General features: G+C 71.1%; 2 protein-coding genes across 3 annotated transcripts; one reads left to right on the top strand and one right to left on the bottom strand.

The window, feature by feature from the left end:
- Window positions 1–563: 563 nt before the first annotated feature.
- PPP1R1A (protein phosphatase 1 regulatory inhibitor subunit 1A) lies at window positions 564–9005 on the bottom strand. 2 transcript variants are annotated; one of them, XM_068409817.1, is made up of 7 exons: window positions 8866–9005; window positions 5477–5537; window positions 3024–3061; window positions 2860–2923; window positions 2384–2563; window positions 2195–2289; window positions 564–1143 (listed from the first exon to the last, which is right to left on the bottom strand). In XM_068409817.1, exons 1-6 carry the CDS (start codon window positions 8944–8946, stop codon window positions 2195–2197), a joined length of 519 nt encoding a protein of 172 aa, XP_068265918.1. In that variant the 5' UTR covers window positions 8947–9005; the 3' UTR covers window positions 564–1143. The 2 variants fall into 2 exon arrangements, with proteins under 2 accessions (XP_068265918.1, XP_068265919.1); XM_068409818.1 differs by having other exon boundaries at window positions 2390–2563.
- Window positions 9006–16375: 7370 nt separating this feature from the next.
- TESPA1 (thymocyte expressed, positive selection associated 1) lies at window positions 16376–20053 on the top strand. The gene is made up of 11 exons (XM_068410696.1): window positions 16376–16535; window positions 16623–16665; window positions 17130–17179; window positions 17336–17389; window positions 17657–17693; window positions 17914–17988; window positions 18073–18281; window positions 18486–18910; window positions 19412–19441; window positions 19741–19840; window positions 19941–20053. Exons 1-11 carry the CDS (start codon window positions 16376–16378, stop codon window positions 20051–20053), a joined length of 1296 nt encoding a protein of 431 aa, XP_068266797.1.
- Window positions 20054–20064: the final 11 nt, after the last annotated feature.

Genomic DNA, 20064 nt, shown 5'->3' with positions numbered 1-20064 from the left:
GGTTCCTCCAGCCCTGCTGTGCCTCTGGCACCCCGGGGGGCCCCGAGCACCCTCTGGCACCCCCGGGGTGCCCTGAGCACCCTCTGGCACCCTGAGCACCCTCTGGCACCCCGGCTCCGCTGTGCCCATCACCCAGCCTCCAGCCACCTCCCCCCCCACCCCGCCGTGCCCATCACCCAGCGTCCAGCCGCCCCCCGCCCCCCCGTGCCCATCACCGTGGCCTCGGGCCCGGCTGTGTTTGTACTTTTCTACCCTGCGGTACCGCGTCGTGTGTCCCCCCCCCCCCCCGTCACCCAACCCCGGTCACCTCGCACCCACCCCCCCCACCCACCCCACGCACCCACCCACCCCCCCGCGCATGCGAAGCCGCCGCTAATGAGCAATTAATAAACGGGCACCACCAGCCCCCTGCTCCTGGGCACTGGGGGGGGGGGACAGGGTGGGATGGGACCCTGGGGGGTGCTGAAGCGCGGAGGTGGGTGCTGGGCGCAGCACCCAAGGGTGGGGGGGGGGGGGGTGCCCCATACCCCCCCCCCGGTGCGAAGGCGAGGCGGAGGCGGCGGGGAGAGGGGATCCCTTTAATGGGGGGGGGTCCCCGCGCCCCCCAGGCGTGTGCACGCGTGTTCCGTGTGCGCGCACATGCGAAGCACGTGTGCCAAGTGCGTGGGCGTGCCCCAACCCCCCCGTGTCCGTGTGTGCACACGCGTGTGCGTGCAAAGGCCCAGGTCCCCCCCCCGCCATGCGTGTGCGTGTGCACACGCGTGTGCACACACACACGCGTGTGCTGGGGGGGGGAGTGAAGCTCCCCGTGTCCCTGGGAGCAGCGGGGTCCTGTCCCCCCCCACCCTGGGGGGGTGGTGACAGCGGGGTGGCCCTGGGGACACCGCGGGGCTGGCAGTGAGGGGGTGGCCGTGCTCGAGGGGTGCTGCCCGGTGTCACCAGTGTCACCCACCCTGGGGACACAGGGAGGGGGGGGGGGGGCGAGGGGATGGGGTGGGCATTGTCCCCAGAGTGCCACCCCCCCGGGGGGGGGGGGACATGTGCCCGTGGCAGTGACAAACGTCCCCCCCCGAGGCGCCGCGGGGGGGGTAGAAAATCCGCTATAAAAAATCCCGGCGGCGTTGGGGGCTCCTGTGCCCGCACCTGGGGACACGGGCACCCGCTGGGGACGGGGACACGGGCACCCGCTGGGGACGGGCACCCCGGGCACCCCGTGGCGGGGGGGGGCCCCAGCAGGGCCAGAGCCACGGCCCCGGTGCCACCCTCACCCAGCGCCACTGTCCCCTCCCCTGGCGTGGTGCCCAGGATACCCCCCTGATGTCCCAGTACCCCCCAGTGTCCCAGTATTCTCCCCAGTGCCCCAGTACCCTCCTCAGTGCCCCAGTACCACCCAGTGCCCCAGTACACCTCCCCAGTGCCCCACTACCCCCCCCAGTGACCCAGTACACCTCCCCAGTGTCCCACTACCCCCCCCAGTGTCCCAGTATCCTCCACAGTGTCCCAGTACCACCCAGTGCCCCAGTACCCTCCCCAGTGACCCAGTACCCCCCCAGTGCCCCAGTACAGTGTCCCAGTACCCCTCCCAGTGCCCCAGTAGAGTGTCCCAGTACCCTCCCCAGTGCCCCAGTACCACCCAGTGCCCCAGTACCCTCCCCAGTGCCCCAGTACAGTGTCCCAGTACCCTCCACAATGCCCCAGTACTCCCCCCAGTGTCCCAGTACCCCGCCCAGTACCCCAGTATCCCCCCTTCAGTGCCCCAATACCCCCCCTCCAGTGCCCCAGTACCCCCCCAGTGCCCCAGTACCCCCCCCCCACTGCCCCAGTACAGTGTCCCAGTATCCTCCCCAGTGCCCCCATACCCCCCACAGTGCCCCAGTACCTGCTCCAGTGCCCCAGTACAGTGTCCCAGTATCCGCCCTCCAGTGCCCCAGTACCACCCAGTGCCCCGGTACCCCGTCCAGTGCCCCAGTACCACCCCCCAGTGCCCCAGTACAGTGTCCCAGTATCCTCCCCAGTGCCCCCGTACCCCCCCCAGTGCCCCAGTACAGTGCCCCAGTATCCTCCCCAGTGCCCCAGTACCACCCAGTGCCCCAGTACACCTCCCCAGCGCCCCAGTACCCCCCCCCAGAGCCCCAGTACCCCCCCAGTGCCCCAGTACAGTGCCCCAGTATCCCCCCAGTGCCCCAGTACGTACCTACTGGGTGCTGGCCGGGCCCTTGCCGGTGCCCCCCTGCGGTGCTATATGGGTGCCCTCCTCGGCCAGGCTTTGCCGCCCGTCCCCGTGGGTCCCTGTGGGCACCGTGGGGCAGGGGGTGACTTCAGCGCCCCCCCCCACCCCCTACACCCCACAACCCACCCCAGCACCCCCGGGGGGGTCACTCACGCTCACCGGGGCCGGGGCCACCCTCGTGCGTGGCCAGCGGGCAGGTGCCACCCGGGCTGTGGCTGTGCTCGGTGTCACTGTGGTGGCAGTGGCCGCGCTCCTGCCCGGTGGCGGCCGCCTCCTCGTCCTCCTCGCCCTGCGCCCGCTGGCACAGGTGATGCTCCACCATCATCTGCAGCTCTGCCAGGCGGGGGGGGGGGACACGGGGGGGGCAGCAGTGACCGTCCCCACACCCCCCAGGGGACACCGGGAGGGGACACACAGCCCCACAAGCTTGGTGGCCTCCTGTCCCCTCCGGTGCCATACCCAGACCCCGTGTGCCCATGGGCATGGCCGGGTGGCTCCAAGGGCAGAGCACAGGTGGTGACATCCCACCTGGGGGTCCCCTGTGGCACTGGGGGACTGGCACCCCCCCCCTGTGTCCCCTGTGGCACCAGGGGGACTGGCACTCCCCCATGTCCCCCCCCCCCAAATACCTTTCATGGTCGGGGTGGTGCGGGAAACCTTCTTCCTCTGCCTGGGTGACATGGGCAGCCCCGACTGCCAGGGGAGGGGACGTGTGAGAGGGGGGGGGGGCACGGGGGCACCCCAGGGGCACCCCGAGGGGCTGGGGACCCCCCCCCGTGGTGGCAGCACCCACCTTGAGCAGGGGGTTGGGCAGCCGGTCCTCGTCGATCTCTGGGGGGGCAGAAGGAGCGGGGGGGGGGCAGAGGGTGGCTCCATCCTGCACCCCCCATGTGAAGCCACCCCCCCCCCCGTGTCCCTGTGTCACCCGTGGGTGCTCGGTGTGGCCATGGGTGAGGTTGGGACCACCCTGCTGACCCCCCCCCCCCCAGCATCCCCATCGCCCCCCGTGTTGCCATGGGAACCAGCATCCTGTCCCCTGCCACGTCCCACCAGTGGGGACAAGAGGAGGGTGGCGGGTGGTGGCTCAGCCTTGTCCCCACGCTGGGGACAGGGCCAGGCTGGCAGCCCCCGGGCCACATCCTGACCCCCCCCCGGGGTGATGCTCAGGTTTATTCACAGCCAGAGCTGAGTGGGTGCAGGGTCTGGAGGTGGCACTTGGGGACAGAGTCTCGCAGCCACCGGGGTGTCCCCAAAGCGGGGGACAGAGTCCCGCAGCCACTGGGGTGTCCCCAAAGTGGGACACAGAGTCTCACAGCCACCAGGGTGTCCCCAAAGTGGGGGACAGAGTCTCCCAGCCACCAGGGTGTCCCCAAAGCAGGGGACAGAGTCTCCCAGCCACCGGGGTGTCCCCAAAGCAGGGGACAGAGTCTCACCGCCACTGGGGTGTCCCCAAAGCAGGGGACAGAGTCTCACAGCCACCAGGGTGTCCCCAAAGCGGGGCACAGAGTCTTGCAGCCACCAGGGTGTCCCCAAAGCGGGGCACAGAGTCTTGAAGCCACTGAGGTGTCCCCAAAGCAGGGGACAGTCTCACAGCCACCAGGGTGTCCCCAAAGCAAGGACAGAGTTTCACAGCCACCAGGGTGTCCCCAAAGCAGGGGACAGAGTCCCGCAGCCACCGGGGTGTCCCCAAAGCGGGGACAGAGCCTTGCAGCCACCGGGGTGTCCCCAAAGCAGGGCACAGAGTCTTGCAGCCACCAGGGTGTCCCCAAAGCAGGGGACAGAGTCTCGAAGCCACCGGGGTGTCCCCAAAGCAGGGGACAGAGTCTCGCAGCCACTGGGGTGTCCCCAAAGCAGGGGACAGATGAAGCCACCCAGCCTGGGGGGGGCAGGGAGGCTGTGACACAGCCGCCACTGGGTCAGACCCTGTCCCCAAAGGTCACACGCCGCGTTGGGCCGGTGACTGAGGAGCTCTGAAATGTCACAGCTGATGTCCCCTGCTCCCTGTGTCAGCAGGGGTGGCCCTGTGGCGGCGTCCCCAGCACGGTGTCACTGGCAGCTGCTTTCCCCGGAGATGGATGGGCTGAGTGTGACCCGGGTCAGACCCTGGAACTGCAGCCCCGGAGCGGGGAGGGACACGGGGACAGTGCCAGGGCGGGGGACACGGTGCATGGGGTGCTCTGTGCCAGGCTGCAGGATGAGTCCCTGCAACCAGTGTGTGTGGTCCTGAGTGTCACGTGTGGGCGTCCCTGGGCGTCACGTGTGGGGGTCCCTGGGCATCACGTGTGGGGGTCCCTGGGCATCACGTGGGGGGGTCCCTGGGCATCACATGGGGGGTCCCTGAGCGTCACGTGTGGGGGTCCCTGGGCATCACGTGTGGGGGTCTCTGGGCATCACGTATGGGGGTCCCTGGGCATCACGTGTGGGGGTCTCTGGGCATCACGCATGGGGGTCCCTGGGCATCACGTGGGGGGGTCCCTGGGCATCACGTGTGGGGGTCACTGGGCATCATGTGGGGGGTCCCTGAGCGTCACGTGTGGGGGTCCCTGGACATCACATATGGGGGTCCCTGAGCGTCACGTGTGGGGGTCACTGGGCATCACGTGTGGGGTCCCTGGGCATCATGTGGGGGGGTCCCTGAGCGTCACGTGTGGGGGTCCCTGGGCATCACGTGTGGGGGTCCCTGAGCGTCACGTGTGGGCATCACATATGGGGGTCACTGGGCGTCACGTATGGGGGTCCCTGGGCATCATGTGTGGGGGTCACTGGGCATCACGTGTGGGGGTCCCTGGGCATCACATATGGGGGTCCCTGAGCATCACATGTGGGGGTCCCTGGGCATCACATATGGGGGTCCCTGGGCATCACGTGTGGGGGTCCCTGGGCATCACGTGTGGGGTCACTGGGCATCATGTGTGGGGGTCACTGGGTGTCACATATGGGGGTCCCTGGGCATCACGTGTGGGGGTCCCTGAGCATCACGTGTGGGGGTCACTGGGCATCACATATGGGGGTCCCTGAGCATCACTTGTGGGGGTCACTGGGTGTCACGTGTGGGGGTCCCTGGGCATCACGTGTGGGGGTTACTGGGCATCACGTGTGGGGTCACTGGGCATCACGTGTGGGGGTCACTGGGCATCACGTGTGGGGGTCTCTGGGCATCACATATGGGGGTCCCTGGGCATCACATGGGGGGTCCCTGGGCGGGCGGGAGCACGGGGTGACGGGGTGACACGCGCGGGGACCCACCTGGGGACGACTGGTCACTGCTCAGCACCAGGTTGGCAGGAGTCGGTCGGCGCCTCCGGATCTGGGGTGGGGGGGGGACAAGAGAGAGTCGGGACCCGCGGCTGCACCCCGAGCCCCACCGCACCCACCCGGACCCCCGCCAGCATCGAGACCCCCCCTCCACGATGTCCTTGTCCCCAGGGCGGTGGTGGCCCCATGGGGACGGAGGACGCCAGGCCGGGGCCTGGTGGCTCCCGTGGCCGGACACACGTGGTGTCCTTCAAACCACCATCTCCCGGCCGGCCCTAACGACAGCCGGGAGCTAATTATACCCCGGGAAGCGCTCGGGGACATCGGTGTGGGGACACCGGTGCGGTGACACCGCCGGGGCCCTGCCCTTCCTCCGTGGGCACAGTGTCCTTGCCCAAGGTCACCTGGAGCATCCCGGGCTGCTCCCGCCCCATGTCCCCCTCTCGGGGCCTTCAGGGGGGGGGTTTGTGGCCCCGTTGGGGGATTTGGTGGCCACAGCGTGGCCGTGCCTGGTGGCAGCGGTGGTGGCGGCGGCGGTGGCAGCGGTGGCAGCGGTGACACCGCGCCCACGGGCTCTCCCCTGCCCCCTTTCCCCGCTGACCCACTAACTGAGTTGGCTCCGACAAATGAATTTCCCAGCGAGGATTCCCCTAATGAGGCGGGATGCCTAATGAGATGCTGATGAGATGCTAATGAGGCAGCCCAGCAGCCGGGCTGGGGTGGCGGAAGCCCCCTCCCCACCTCCCCCCGCCCCATCCCACCCCCCCGGTCCCCCCCCGGTCCCCCCCGGCGCATCTTCTCCGTGTCGGCCCCGTTGCCATGGAAACCCGCGATCGGGATTTTCAACGGAGCTTCGAGGGGGCCGGAATCGCCCGGAATCGCCCCCTCCTCGCCCAGGAACCCCCACCCACCCCCCCCTTCGGGCTCGGGGTGCACCCACCCCCCACCCTGCCCCCCAGCGATGGGGCTGGGCTGAGCTGAGCTCCCCCCAGGGCTCGATCCGGCCCCACACCCCTGGGGATGGACCCAGAGCCACCCAGCGCCACCGAAACGCCCCCCCCCGGGGTGTGGGGCAGGGCTGTGCCCCACGGGGTGGGGGACACCGGTGTCACCTGCTCAAGGTCACCGAGGGGGAGCTGAGCACGCCGAGCTGGGACTGGGCAGGGGACACCGGCGCTGGGGTGGCTCCTGCCCCGACACCCCAGGGAGGGATGCTCCGGTCCCCCATCCTCCATCCTCCCTCCATCCCTCCATCCTCCGTCCCTCTGTCCCCCCCTCCGTCCCTCTGTCCCCCCCCCAGCTCGCCCGGGCCACCGCGCTCTCCTGCCGTCGCTATTTTTAGATCAATCTCCACCATCGATTAAGCAGCTCCACGGCAGGAGCCCGGCCCTGGCAGCCCGCGGCGGGCACAGCATCCCTGGGGGGCACAGCATCCCTGGGGGGGCTGCTCCCTCCAGCCCCGGGGGCACCACCCCGGGGGGAGCCAGGGTGGGACTGGGATTGGGGACCAGTATGGGGCTGGGGATGGGACCAGGACCGGGGATGGGACCAGGAGTGGGGATGGGAGCGGGATGGGTCCAGCTCATCTCAGCATGACGGAGCAAACGCCCCCAGATTGTCCCCCCCCAGCCTTGGGGACACGCTCTGCTCAGGGTGGGCTTGGGGACCCGGGGCAGAGATGCAGGACAAAGCCCCGGGCCAGGCCTGGCACCCAGGGGTGCCACCCAGGGGTGCCACCCAGGAGGGCCAGGGGAGGTGGGTGCTCTCGGCAGAGATGGGGGTCAAGGAGCTGTGGGATCTGTGGGGACACGGGGGGCCTGAGGGGGTCCTTTTGGAGGGTGGGGCTGGACAGGCTTGGGGACAGCCCTGCAGGACACGGGGACACCGTGACACAGCCTGGCAAGGGGGTGGCACAGCCGAGCCCCCCGCCAGTGCGAGCGCCCGATGAGGGGAACCCACATCACGCCTTCCCCCGCAGGGACACCCCAAAAAAGAGGAGCTGTAAACCCAGGGAGGGGACATCAGCACTGTCACCTGCTGCCACCGCATGGGGCTGGCTGGTGGGCCCTGTCACACCACCAGGAGCTGCCAAGTTGGGCTCCAACAGGCGCCGAGACGCGGCTGAGCCCCCCCTGGGAGGGGAAACTGAGGCAGGGATGGGCAGGGGACTCCCCAGGGCTGTGCCCGAGCCCCCCGTAGCCTGGCTGTGATGGGAGGTGGGATGGAGGTCCCATGCCCACCGCCTGGCAGTGCCCCCCCCGGCTCTCGCCCTCGCTCCTGGGGGGGCCGCGCTGCGAAGGAGCCGTGCGGCAGCCCCAGATGGTGCGTGGCCGTGTTTGGTGACAGCGAGCCGCTCGCCAGGGAGGTGGCCCGCGCTCGCCCCCGCGCCGCTGGCACGCACGGGCTCCTCGCCCAGAAGCCACCCGCCTGCCAGGGACCCCCAGCCTTGAGGGAGGGGGCACAGCTGGGACCCCCGGCTGGAGCCCCCCCACTCCTCACTGTGCCGGGTGACGATGGGGACCGCGGGTGGTGGTCCCCCCAAGACCCCTCGTGTCCCCTGCAGCCCCTGAGGGGGGCGAGGTGGGCAGGGAGAGGGGTCAGGCTGCCCAGGGGGGGTGTCCCCAGCCCTGCCACGTCCCCCGCCCGGGCCACCCCGTCCCCGCTGCTCTGGGATCCCCTCCAGCAGGAGCCAGGCTTGAGCGAGGGCTGGAGGGGCCCCGGGGGGGCGAAACCCTACACTGTCCCCAGGGTGGCCCTGGTGGCATCGTGCTGAGCCGGCACATGGCCCTGGCACCGCCACCCTGGTCCCCACGGGCACCCTGGTCCCTGCTGCCACCCTGGTCCCCATGGACACCCTGATCCCTGCTGCCACCCAGGTCCCTGCTGCCACCCTGGTCCCTGCTGCCACCCCGGTTCCTGGTGCCACCACGGTCTCCACGGCCACCCCGGTCCCCACCACTGCCCTGGTCCCCACGGCCACCCCAATCCCTGCTGCCACCCCGGTCCCTGCTGCCACCCCGGTCCCCACCACCCCCCCGGTCCCCACGGCCACCCCGTCCTCCCCACGGAGGTGCTCGGGGTGCGGGGGCACAGCGGGGGGGTGCCCTGCGGGGGCACTGGGGGTGGCCCTGGGGGTGTCCCCGCAGTGTCCCCAGTACCGGGGTGGGGGTGGCGGGGGCTGCACCCACCTGGCAGCACCCGGCCGTGCCCTCCCCGTGTGTCCCCCCCCGCACCCGGGGGGTGCCACCACCTCCCGGTGCCCCCCCCCGGTGCCCCCCCACCCCGGGCCGTGCCCTTCCCGTGCCCGCACCCCCCCCCAGCCCCGCGGTGCCCCCGGGGGGGGTGTCTGTGTGTCTGTCCATCCCCCCCCCCCCCCGCACCTGCTCGGCCGCCTCCGGGTCGAGGTGCGGCTCCAGCAGCGGCACCGTGAACTGGATCTTGCGGGGGCTGTTGGGCTCCATGGCGGGCGGCGGCTCCGGGCTCCGGCGGCGGCGGTGGCTCCGGGACACGCCCCGGCCCCGCCCCGCTCCGGCCCCGCCCCGGTCCCTGCCCCGGTCCCCGTGTCCCGGTGTCCCGGTGTCCCCGTGTCCCGGTGTCCCGGTGTCCGCCCGCGGAGCGCACGGTGGGAGCCGCCGGGACAGACGGAGGGACACGGGGATGGAGACGGGGAGCGGGAGGAAGGACACGGGGATGGACACACGGACACGGGGAGAGAGCCCAGGACACGGGGACAGACACACGGACAGACCCCGGGACACAGGGACATGGGGACAGACCCCAGGACACGGGGACATGGGGACAGACACACGGACACGGGGACAGACACAGGGACACGGGGACAGACACAGGGACATAGGGACATGGGGACAGACACACGGACACGGGGACAGACACAGGGACACGGGGACAGACCCCAGGACATAGGGACATGGGGACAGACACACGGGCACAAGGACAGACACACGGACAGACCCCAGGACATAGGGACATGGGGACAGACACACGGACAGGTCCCAGGACACAGGGACACAGGGAGAGGGAGGCAGGACACTGGGATGGACACACGGACACGGGGACAGAGCCCAGGACACAGGGACACGGGGACAGACCGCGGGACACTGGGACAGACACGGACACAGGGACGGACACAGGGACAGACCCCGGGATACTGGGACAGACACATGGGCACAAGGATGGACACACGGACACATCCCAGGACACACGGACACAGGGACAGACCACAGGACACTGGGACATGGGGACAGACCCCAGGACACAGGGACAGACCCCAGGACATAGGGACATGGGGACAGACCCCACAGGACACTGGGACAGACACACGGACACGGGGACAGACACACGGACAGACCCCAGGACATAGGAACATGGGGACAGACCCCACGGGATACTGGGACAGACACACGGGCACAAGGACGGACACACGGACAGACCCCAGGACACAGGGTCACGGGGACAGACCCTGAGGCTCAGGGACACAGGGACAGACCCTGGGACACAGGGACATGGGGACAGACTGCGGGACACTGGGACAGACACACGGACTCGCACCCCTCCACACGTGCACCCCGTACACGGACCCACACACGTGCACACCCATGTGCACCCTCACACATGCACCCAGGTCAGGGCCTGGCAGGGACGGGGCAGAGCCACCTCCCGGGGGGGTGACAAGGGCAGGGACGGGGGGGACACTGCGGAGGTGCTGGCGGGTGGGGGCAAAGTCCCGCTTGGACACGGGCCCCGTTCGCATCGATCGAGTCCCGGGGTCGGGGACAGGGTCAGCGGCTCTTGGGGACTGTCCCCCCCCCCCGCAGCCACCAGCCCCGTGCCCCCGTGTCCGTCCGTCTGTCCTAACGAGGCCACTAATTGCAGGACAAGGGGGGGGTCGTGCCGTGTTGGTCCCCGCAGGGTGACGGTGGCTTGACCCCAGGAGGGGCCGTGGGTCAGCCCGGTGCTGGTGGCCAGGACGGACGGACAGACAGAGGGACGGGGTGGGGGGGGCACAGGGTGAGGGGCTGGGGGGGGTCTGCAGGGTGCCCCCACCCACATGGGGGGGGGCTGCAGCACCCGCCCTGCCCCACATCTGCGCAGGGCTGCACCCCCCGTACCCCATGTGCCCTCCCAGTAAAGCCCCCAGGACTGGGGGGGGGAGACCCGGGGGGGCTGCAGGGGGGGAAGCCCTGGGGGGGCTGCAGGGGGGGAGGCCTGGGGGGGCTGCAGGGGTGGGGGGAGCCCTGGGGGGGCTGCAGGGGTTGGGGGGGGCCCTGGGGGGGCTGCAGGGGGGGGGGGGAGCCCTGGGGGGGCTGCAGGGGGTGGAGGGGGGCCCTGGGGGGCTGCAGGGGCCGGGGAGGGAGCCCTGGGGGGGCTGTGGGGGGGGTGGGAGCCCTGGGGGGGCTGCAGGGGCGGGGGGGCCCTCCGCAGCCCCCCCCAGCGCGTGGCCCATCACTTATTCATGCGGGCAGGAGGCCCGGGCGCTGGCACAGGGATTCACTAAGTAGGTCAGGCGGGGGGGGTGGCAGCAAGGGGGGGGCTGCTGGACCCCCTCTGGGTGCCCCCGCTGGGCACAGAGTGGGTGCTGGGGGGTCCCATGGGGGGGCCGGGGTCAGTGTGGGCAGGGGATGCTGCTGGAGGGTGCTGGGGGGGGGGTCTGGGCGAGGGTGCTGCTGCTGCTGGCAAAGCTGGGTGCTCCTCGTGCTGGCCTGGGGGGTGAAAAGGCAGCGGGACCCCCCAGGACCCCCCCAGGACCCCCCAGGACCCCCCCAGGACCCCCTCAGGACCCCCCCAGGACCCCCCCCAGGACCCCCCCACGCCGGCGGCTCCCCAGGGCCGTGTCCCCGTGCCCTGCTTGGCCGTGACGCAGCCGCGTGAATTATTGATGCAAAAAGCACTCGCTGAAGAGCTGCCTTGTGCTGGTGTCCCCCCCAGCCCCCCCCAGTGTCCCCCCAGCCCCCCCAGTGTCCCCTCAGCCTCCCCAGTGTCCCCCCAGCCCCCCCCAGTGTCCCCCCAGCCCCCCAGTGTCCCCTCCAGCCCCCCCAGTGTCCCCCCCAGCCCCCTCCCAGTGTCCCCCCAGCCCCCCCAGTGTCCCCCCAGCCCCCCGCAGTGTCCCCCCAGCCCCCCAGTGTCCCCCCATCCCCCCCCAGTGTCCCCCCAGCTCCCCCCAGTGTCCCCCCCAGCCTCCCCAGTGTTCCCCCCAGCCCCTCCCAGTGTCCCCCCAGCCCCCCCCAGTGTCCCCCCAGCCCCCCAGTGTCCCCCCCAGCCCCTCCCAGTGTCCCCCCAGCCCCCCGCAGTGTCCCCCCAGCTCCCCCAGTGTTCCCCCCAGCCTCCCCAGTGTCCCCCCCAGCTCCCCCAGTGTCCCCCCAGCCCCCCCAGTGTTCCCCCCAGTCCCTCCCAGTGTTCCCCCCAGCCCCCCCAGTGTTCCCCCCAGGCTCCCCAGTGTCCCCCCAGCCCCCCACAGTGTCCCCCCAGCTCCCCCCAGTGTTCCCCCCAGCCTCCCCAGTGTCCCCCCCAGCTCCCCCCAGTGTCCCCCCCAGCCTCCCCAGTGTTCCCCCCAGCCCCCCCCAGTGTTCCCCCCAGCCCCCCCAGTGTCCCCCCCAGCCTCCCCAGTGTTCCCCCCAGCCCCCCCAGTGTCCCCCCAGCTCCCCCCAGTGTCCCCCCCAGCCTCCCCAGTGTCCCCCCAGCCCCCCCAGTGTCCCCTCAGCCTCCCCAGTGTCCCCCCCAGCTCCCCCCAGTGTCCCCCCAGCCTCCCCAGTGTCCCCCTCAGCCCCTCCCAGTGTCCCCCCAGCCCCCCCAGTGTCCCCTCAGCCCCCTGCAGTGTCCCCCCAGCCCCTCCCAGTGTCCCCTCAGCCCCCCCAGTGTCCCCCCAGCCCCCCAGTGTCCCCTCAGCCCCCCCAGTGTCCCCCCCCAGCCTCCCCAGTGTCCCCCCAACCCCCCCAGTGTCCCCCCAGCCCCCCCAGTGTCGCCCCAGCCCCCCCAGTGTCCCCCCAGCTCCCCCCAGTGTCCCCCCAGCCCCCCGCAGTGTCCCCCCAGCCTCCCCAGTGTCCCCCCCAGCCCCCCCCAGTGTCCCCCCAGCTCCCCCCAGTGTCCCCCCCAGCCTCCCCAGTGTCCCTTCCAGCCCCTCCCAGTGTTCCCCCCAGCCCCCCCCAGTGTCTCCTCAGCCCCTCCCAGTGTCCCCCCAGCCCCTCCCAGTGTTCCCCCCAGCCTCCCCAGTGTCCCCTCAGCCCCTCCCAGTGTCCCCCCAGTCCTCCCAGTGTCCCCTCAGCCCCCCCAGTGTCCCCCCAGCCCCCCCAGTGTCCCCTCAGCCTCCCCAGTGTCCCCCCCAGCTCCCCCAGTGTCCCCCCAGCCCCCCCAGTGTTCCCCCAGCCTCCCCAGTGTCCCCCCCAGCTCCCCCAGTGTCCCCCCAGCCCCCCCCAGTATCCCCCCAGCCCCCCAGTGTCCCCCCCAACCCCCCCAGTGTCCCCCCAGCCCCCCACAGTGTCCCCCCAGCCCCTCCCAGTGTCCCCCCAACCCCCCCAGTGTCCCCCCAGCCTCCCCAGTGTCCCCCCCAGCCCCTCCCAGTGTCCTCCCAGCCCCCCCAGTGTCCCCCCAGCCCCTCCCAGTGTCCCCCCAGCCCCCCCAGTGTCCCCCCAGCCCCCCCAGTATTCCCCCCAGCCCCCCCCAGTGTTCCCCCCAGCCTCCCCAGTGTCCCCCCAGCCCCCCCAGTGTTCCCCCCAGCCTCCCCAGTGTCACCCCAGCCCCCCCAGTGTCCCCCCAGCCCCCCCAGTGTTCCCCCCAGCCTCCCCAGTGTCACCCCAGCCCCCCCAGTGTCCCCCCAGCCCCCTGCAGTGTCCCCTCAGCCCCCCCAGTGTCCCCCCAGTCCCCCCATCCAGCTGTGGCCCCATCCCACTCTGCCCCCATCCCATCCCCATACAGCTGTGCCCCCATCCCAGCCCCCATCCAGCTGTGCCCCCATCCCTCCCCCATCCAGCTGTGGCCCCATCATGGTTAAACTGGGAGTCCCCCAGCTGCCACCAGCACCAGCAATCCCCCCATTCAGGCCCTGGTGGCACCCGGGGTCCCTTGGCCACCACCCCCGATGTCCCCTGGCCCTTGGGCTCCGCGGCCCCCCCCAGACCCTGCGGGGTGGCGGGTGCTGGGTGGGACGGGGCACCCGGACCCCCCCGACACCCCGGGGCGGGCCGAGGGAAGGGCTAATTCAGGGCTTTAGCCACAAACACTCGCGGGCTAAAAATATCCCCTGTCCCCCCCCGTCCCCCCCTTGTCCCCCCCGTGTCCCCCCCGTCCCATCCCGGAGCTGCTTTGCCTTTTTTGACGGGCTCGTGGCTGGGCAGTGCCCGGCTGCCACCAGCGCTGGCACCCGGCTCCGGGGGGACGTGGAGGCACCGGTGAGGGACCAGGGATGTCACCTCGGTGGCCGTGATGTCCCCGCTGGAGGTGAGTGCTGTCCCCGCGTCAGAACCCCCCCAAGGACACCTCAGGACCCCCTGAGGACACCTTGGGTCCCCTTGAGGACACCTCGGGACCCCCCGAGGACACCTCGGACCCCCCAAGGACACCTCAGACCCTCCAAGGCCACCTCAGGACCCCCCGAGGACACCTTGGGACCCCCTGAAGTCACCTCAGGACCCCCCAAAGACACCTCGGGACCCCTGAGGGCACCTTGGGACCTCCCAAGGACACATTGGGACCCCTCAAGGGCACCTTGTGACCTCCTGAGGACACCTTGGGACCCCCTGAGGACACCTTGGGACCTCCCAAAGACACCTCGGGACCCCCCAAGGACACCTTGGGTCCCCCTGAGGACACCTCTAGACCTCCCAAAGACACCTTGGGATCCCCCGAGGACACCTCGGGACCCCTCAAGGACACCTCAGACCCCCCAAAGACACCTCGGGACCCCCCGAGGACACCTTGGGACCCCCCAAGGACACCTCGGGACCCCTCAAGGACACCTCAGACCCCCGAAAGACACCTTGGGACCCCCCAAGGCCACCTCGGGACCCCCCATCGGGGTGTCACAGCCACCCTCGGAGCAGGCTGGGTGCAGGGACCCCCTCCAGCAGGTGGCTGCCCTCTCGCCCATGCCCAGGGCCACTCAGGTGGCTCCATTGGCCCCCCGGGCTATTATTAGCCCCCCTCGCCCACGTCGGCAGCTCATCGTTTCCCCTGTCGCGGCGGCGGATGTGGGTCAACGTTTGAGGGTTTCGCTGTTGATTTTTTTAATTTCCTCTTCAAAACAGACGAGTTTCCTCCCCCCTCGCTGACGACAGATGCCACTGGGGCGGCGGGACGCCACGGGCGATGGCCCCTCGCCAGGGATAGGCAGCGCTCGCCGGGGCTGCCCCGCTGCCCCCCGCGCCCGTGAGTTTTAGAGGGGTTTGGGGGTGGTTTTGCCCCAGGAGGGGGTGTAGGGGTGGGAGGGGGGGCACTGGGGGCTGCAGGGATGGAGGGCGGAAGAGCTGGAGGTGGATGGACCCAGGTTTGGTGGGGAGGAGATGGGGCCGTGGGGGTGATGGGGGCTCCGGGCACCCGGGAGGGACGATGCCCTCCTGGCAGCAAAGGGACGGGGAGTGGGGACCAGTGGGGACAAGGGGGGTCGGGGCTGGGGGGGGCTGGGGATGGGGCTGGGGTACATCAGGACGGGGCTGGGATGCACTGGGATGGGGCTGGGATGTGCTGGGATGGGGCTGGGATGCGCCAGGATGGGGCTGGTATGCACTGGGACAGGGCTGGGGTGCCCCAGGATGGGGTTGGGATGCGCCAGGATGGGGCTGGGATGCACTGGGACGGGGCTGGGGTGTGCCAGGATGGAGCTGGGATGTGCTGGGACGGGGCTGGGATGTGCTGGGACGGGGCTGGGATGTGCTGGGACAGGGCTGGGGTGCCCTAGGATGGGGCTGGGATGCACCAGGATGGGGCTGGGATGCACCGGGATGGGGCTGGGATGCACTGGGACGGGGCTGGGGTGCCCCAGGAAGGGGCTGGGGTGCCCCAGGACGTGGCAGAATGAAGGGGCCCTGCCTTGGTCCCCCCCCTCCACGGTCCCACGGGCCACAGCCCCTCGCTGGGCTCTGCCAAGCCCCTTTGCCCCCGGGGCCGGGTCACCCTGGGGGTACCGGGGGCCGTTGGTGCTCCCACGGGGTGGTGGTGGCATCTCCTGGGCGTGCTGGGATGGGGACAGCCACGTGCCCGGGGTGGGCTGGCTGTGGCCTCGGTGAAGAGCTCGGCTGCCACCCTGACCCCCCCCAGCACCCCCAGCCCCGCGCCCGGAGGTGACGTCCCAGCTCTGAGCATCACGGAGGGGCCCAGGCGGGTGCTGTGGGTGATGGCTGGACTGGGATGTGGGTGATGGTTGGACTGGGATGTGAGTGCTGTGGGTGATGGCTGGACTGGGATGCGGGTGCTGTGGGTGATGGCTGGACTGGGATGCGGGTGCTGTGGGTGATGGTTGGACTGGGATGTGGGTGCTGTGGGTGATGGTTGGACTGGGATGTGGGTGATGGCTGGACTGGGATGCGGGTGCTGCGGGTGATGGCTGGACTGGGATGTGGGTGCTGTGGGTGATGGCTGGACTGGGATGTGGGTGATGGTTGGACTGGGATGTGGGTGCTGTGGGTGATGGCTGGACTGGGATGCTGGTGCTGTGGGTGATGGTTGGACTGGGATGTGGGTGATGGTTGGACTGGGATGCTCCAGCCCCTCGGCGCAGCAGGCACCCAGGATGGGGGCAGAGCACCCCTGGGGTGCCCACCGCCCACCCTGCACCCACCCAATGGTCCCACCCCACGGGCAGGAGCTGGAGGAGACCCCCCCCAGTGTTCCCAGCCCTCGTGTCCCTGCAGGGTGCCCCCTGGCCCACCTGGCACCGCGGCCATGGAGGGGCCCTCGGTGCTGAGCCCCTCGTCGTGGGCCAAGCGCCGCGCGTGGGCACGGCAGAGCCGGAGCTGGCGGCCCACGGCGCTGGAGGAGGAGGAGGTGGCCACCATGCAGGACGTCCCCGAGCCGCCACACCTGGATGACGTCTTCCTCGAAGGTCGGGGGGACCCCGGGGTGCAGGTGGGAGGGGGGGTCCCCTCTGCTGGGTCAGCTCAGGGGTGTTTCTGTCCCTCGCCCCCCCCAGGGAGCCCCTCCAGCAAGATCGAGACGTGGCTGCAGGAGTGTGGGTGAGCGGGGGGCAGCCCGGGGGTGCCAATCCCAGGCGTGTGTCCCCAGGCGGGGGCGTGGGTGACAGCGGGATGGTGGCATGGGTGTCCCCCCCCTCCCTTCTCCCTGGTGTGGGATGCTGGTCCCATGCCCGCCATCACACAGGTCCCTCCAGGAGCCCCTTGGCCAGGCTGGCAGAGCAGGGTGGTGGCACCCTCCCCCTGCGCCATGCTGGGGGTCTCCAGGGTCTCCCAGGGGTGGGGGGTCCCTGGGGTGGGGGGTCCCCTCCTGAGCACCCCACCGTGGCGCACCCCCCTGCAAGCCCAGCCGCCGTCTCCTTGCACTCACCCTGCGCCCCATCATCCTCGTCCCTGTCCCCACCACGCTCGGGTCCCCTGTCCCACCTCCAGCTCCCCGGGATGGGGACGGGGGGGGACAGGGAGGTGTGACAGGGGGTGTGACGGGGGGTCCTGCTCTGGTGCAGGGTGGCCGTGGAGGTCCCGCCGGAGGATCCAGGCTTGCCAGGTCCCTACGGTACGTGGGCTCCTGTGGTGCTGAGGCTGGTGGTCCCCGTGTGTCCCCAAAGCCCACCCAGCCCACGGGTGACGGGCAGGGAGGTGTCCAAGGACCCTGAGCCCTGTCCCCAGCCCTGGGTGTCCCCACACCTCGCAGGGCTTTGCTCTCTCGCAGGGTGCGGGAGCAACGGGACGAGCTTCGAGGATGACCTGACGCTGGGAGCGGAAGGTACCGGCCACCCCAGGGTGTCCCCTCCCGCGGTGACACTGTCACCCCATGGGCAGAGCTGCCCTGGGGGGGGCAGAGGGGATGGGGACAGACCCGGGGGCCACCCACCCTCGGCAGTTTTCCTCCGGGAGGGTTTCGCCGGGGCTGAGCTGTCCCCAAGCTCTGCGACCCCCCAGGCTCCGGGCTGTGACCCAGGGTGGCGAGTGGGGGACTGTCCCCAAAACGTCCCACCTCACTCCCTGCCACCTCTCTGCCCCCTTTTCCCAGCTCTGCTGCTCCCGGGGAGCGACAAGGCCACGGGCAGGTGAGTTTGGGGTCCTGGGGGAGGCTGGCGGGGGGGCTGGGGGCTGGTCCCATGCCCGACATCACACTGGTCCCTCCAGGAGCCCCTTGGCCAGGCTGGCAGAGCAGGGTGGTGGCACCCTCCCCCTGCACCATGCTGGGGGTCTCCAGGGTCTCCCAGGGGTCTGGGGTCCCCCTGGGGGCCCCCCTCTCGCTCAGCCCTGTCCCCCTCCCCACCGCAGGGACAAGCCCCTCAGCCTGGGGCACAGCGTGGCATCCAGTGCCCCCTCCAGCCTCACCGCCAAGACCAGCTCCAGGTAGGTCCGGGGGTCTCTGGGGTGGGGGGGTTTAGGTCACCCCCTTGTGACCCTGGTCCCCGTGGGGCTGACGTGGGGCTGCAGCATCGCGGAGGTGCTGGAGTGGTGGCAGGAGGACGCCGAGGAGGTTCTCTACAACCTGGGCTTCGTGCGGAGCGAGCCGGGGGCCGTGGCCCGCGTCCCCCCGCGCTTCTTCGCCGCCCCCTCCCGCGCCCACGGCATCGACGTCCAACTCTTCCTCCGGGCCCAGGTGCGGCGCCTGGAGATGGAGGATCCCTGCCTGGCGCTGGCCAGTGAGTGACACGAGGGTCCCCAAGCCCCCCCCACCCGTGACCCCCCGATATATAGGGGTGGGACCCCCCCCAGCGCCCACTGGGCTTTGCTCTTTGGGGTACTGCGAGCGATGCTCTCGTGCCTCAGTTTCCCCCACACACCGAGCACCCCTCACCCCACAGCCCCCCCTGACCACCCCCTCCCCATCTCCTCCCACCCCCCAGGTCGCTTCCAGCAGGTCCAGGCGCTGGCTGTCACCGCCGACGCTTTCTTCTGCCTCTACTCCTACGTGTCCCGGACCCCCGTCCCCCGCATCTCCCCGTCCCACCTCGCCCGGGCTTGTCCCCTCGTCCCCGTCCCCCCCGCCCAGCCCCGTGCCCTCACACCCACCGAGCGCCTGAGAAGGGCCGTGGCCACCATGTGCCTCTACACGTCCCCATGGGACGAGGACAGCCCGTGGGGGACCAGCCGGGTGCCCGCTGTGCCCCCCAGCCAGCCCAGCGCCCTGGGCAAGGTGGTGCAGGAGGTGCTGGAGCGGGCGCGGAGGGAGAGGGGTGGGTTCGACCCGGACGATGCCCTCGAGGGCTCGGGAGGGGACGGGGGGGAGCAGGACCCATCCCCAAGGCCACCAGCCCCGGTGGGGACGCCGGTGGGTGCTGCGTGGGGACGCCCGGAGTGGTGCTGGCCCCATGGTCAGGGGAGTGGTGACAGCACCGTGGGGGGGGCTCAGGGGGACGGGGGTGCTCTGTGCCCGGTGGGAGCAGGACAGGCTGGCACAGGGGACCACTGGCTGGGCACCACGTGGGCCAATGTCACCTCGTCCCCAACGCTGGGTCCCCTGGCCCTTCACGCTGGTGGGGTGTGGGTCACCCCCGAGCGCCCAGAGGGGCTGGGGGCTGAGGAGGACTCCAGCTTCGGCTCCTGGGGGACCCCCCCCGGGAGGAAGGCAGGGTCCTGGGGGTGCCACCCGAGTGACCCCCTGAACCCCACTGGGACACACTTGGACACGCCAAGGGCTGGAGGCCACCGGGCTCGGCGGAGGTGGGCACGGCGTCGGGGGGTGCCCCGGAGGGACGCCGGGCAGTGGGGTGATGGGGCAGGGCTGAATCCCCCTGGGAAGCGCCCATCACCCCCCCGGCCCGGCTGGCAGGAGCCCACGGACTCCTTCGAGATGGAGGAGGTGAGGGGCGATGCCAGGGTGATGGGCACAGAGGGTGGGGGGGCTGGAGGGGGCTGGGTGCCTGGGGCTGGTGGGTGATGCCGGGTGAGCCGGGGTGGGTGGGAAGGAGCTGGAGGGGGAAATGTCCCCGGGGTGTCCCGGGGGTGTCCCCAGAGTGTCCCCAGAGTGTCCCCAGGGTGTCCCCAGGCTCTTAAGGTTTGAAGAGCTTCAAACGGAGCCGGGGTGAGGGGCACCCACACCCTCACCCACCTTAACACTCACCCAGCCCCTCACCCAGCCCCGCTGCGTCCCGCCTGCAGGTGCCCAGTGCCAGCGAGGAGGAGGAGGAGGAGGAGGATGGTGGTGATGCCCGCGAGGAAGCCGGCCAGTCCCTCCATCCCTCCGCTGGCATCCGGAGAGGTGAGTCGTAGGGTTTCCCACCCCCCTGGGGAGGGGGCAGAGGGGCTGCCAGCCCGGCGGGTGTCCCCATGTGTCCCCATGTGTCCCCCCCCTGCTCCAGCCCTCATGCTGCACGCCAGCAGCGGGCAGTCCGACAGCAGCGGCTTCGTGGAGGAGCCGGTGCCCGGCCAGGTGCCCGCTGCCCGGCTCCAGGGCACCGACCAGACGGCCTGAGGCCACCACAG

This window comes from Nyctibius grandis, chromosome 11 (assembly GCF_013368605.1).
Source record: "Nyctibius grandis isolate bNycGra1 chromosome 11, bNycGra1.pri, whole genome shotgun sequence".
NCBI classification, from domain to species: domain Eukaryota; kingdom Metazoa; phylum Chordata; class Aves; order Nyctibiiformes; family Nyctibiidae; genus Nyctibius; species Nyctibius grandis.
Note: the sequence above shows the minus strand (reverse complement) of the source record. Positions and strands in the feature narration are given on the sequence as shown.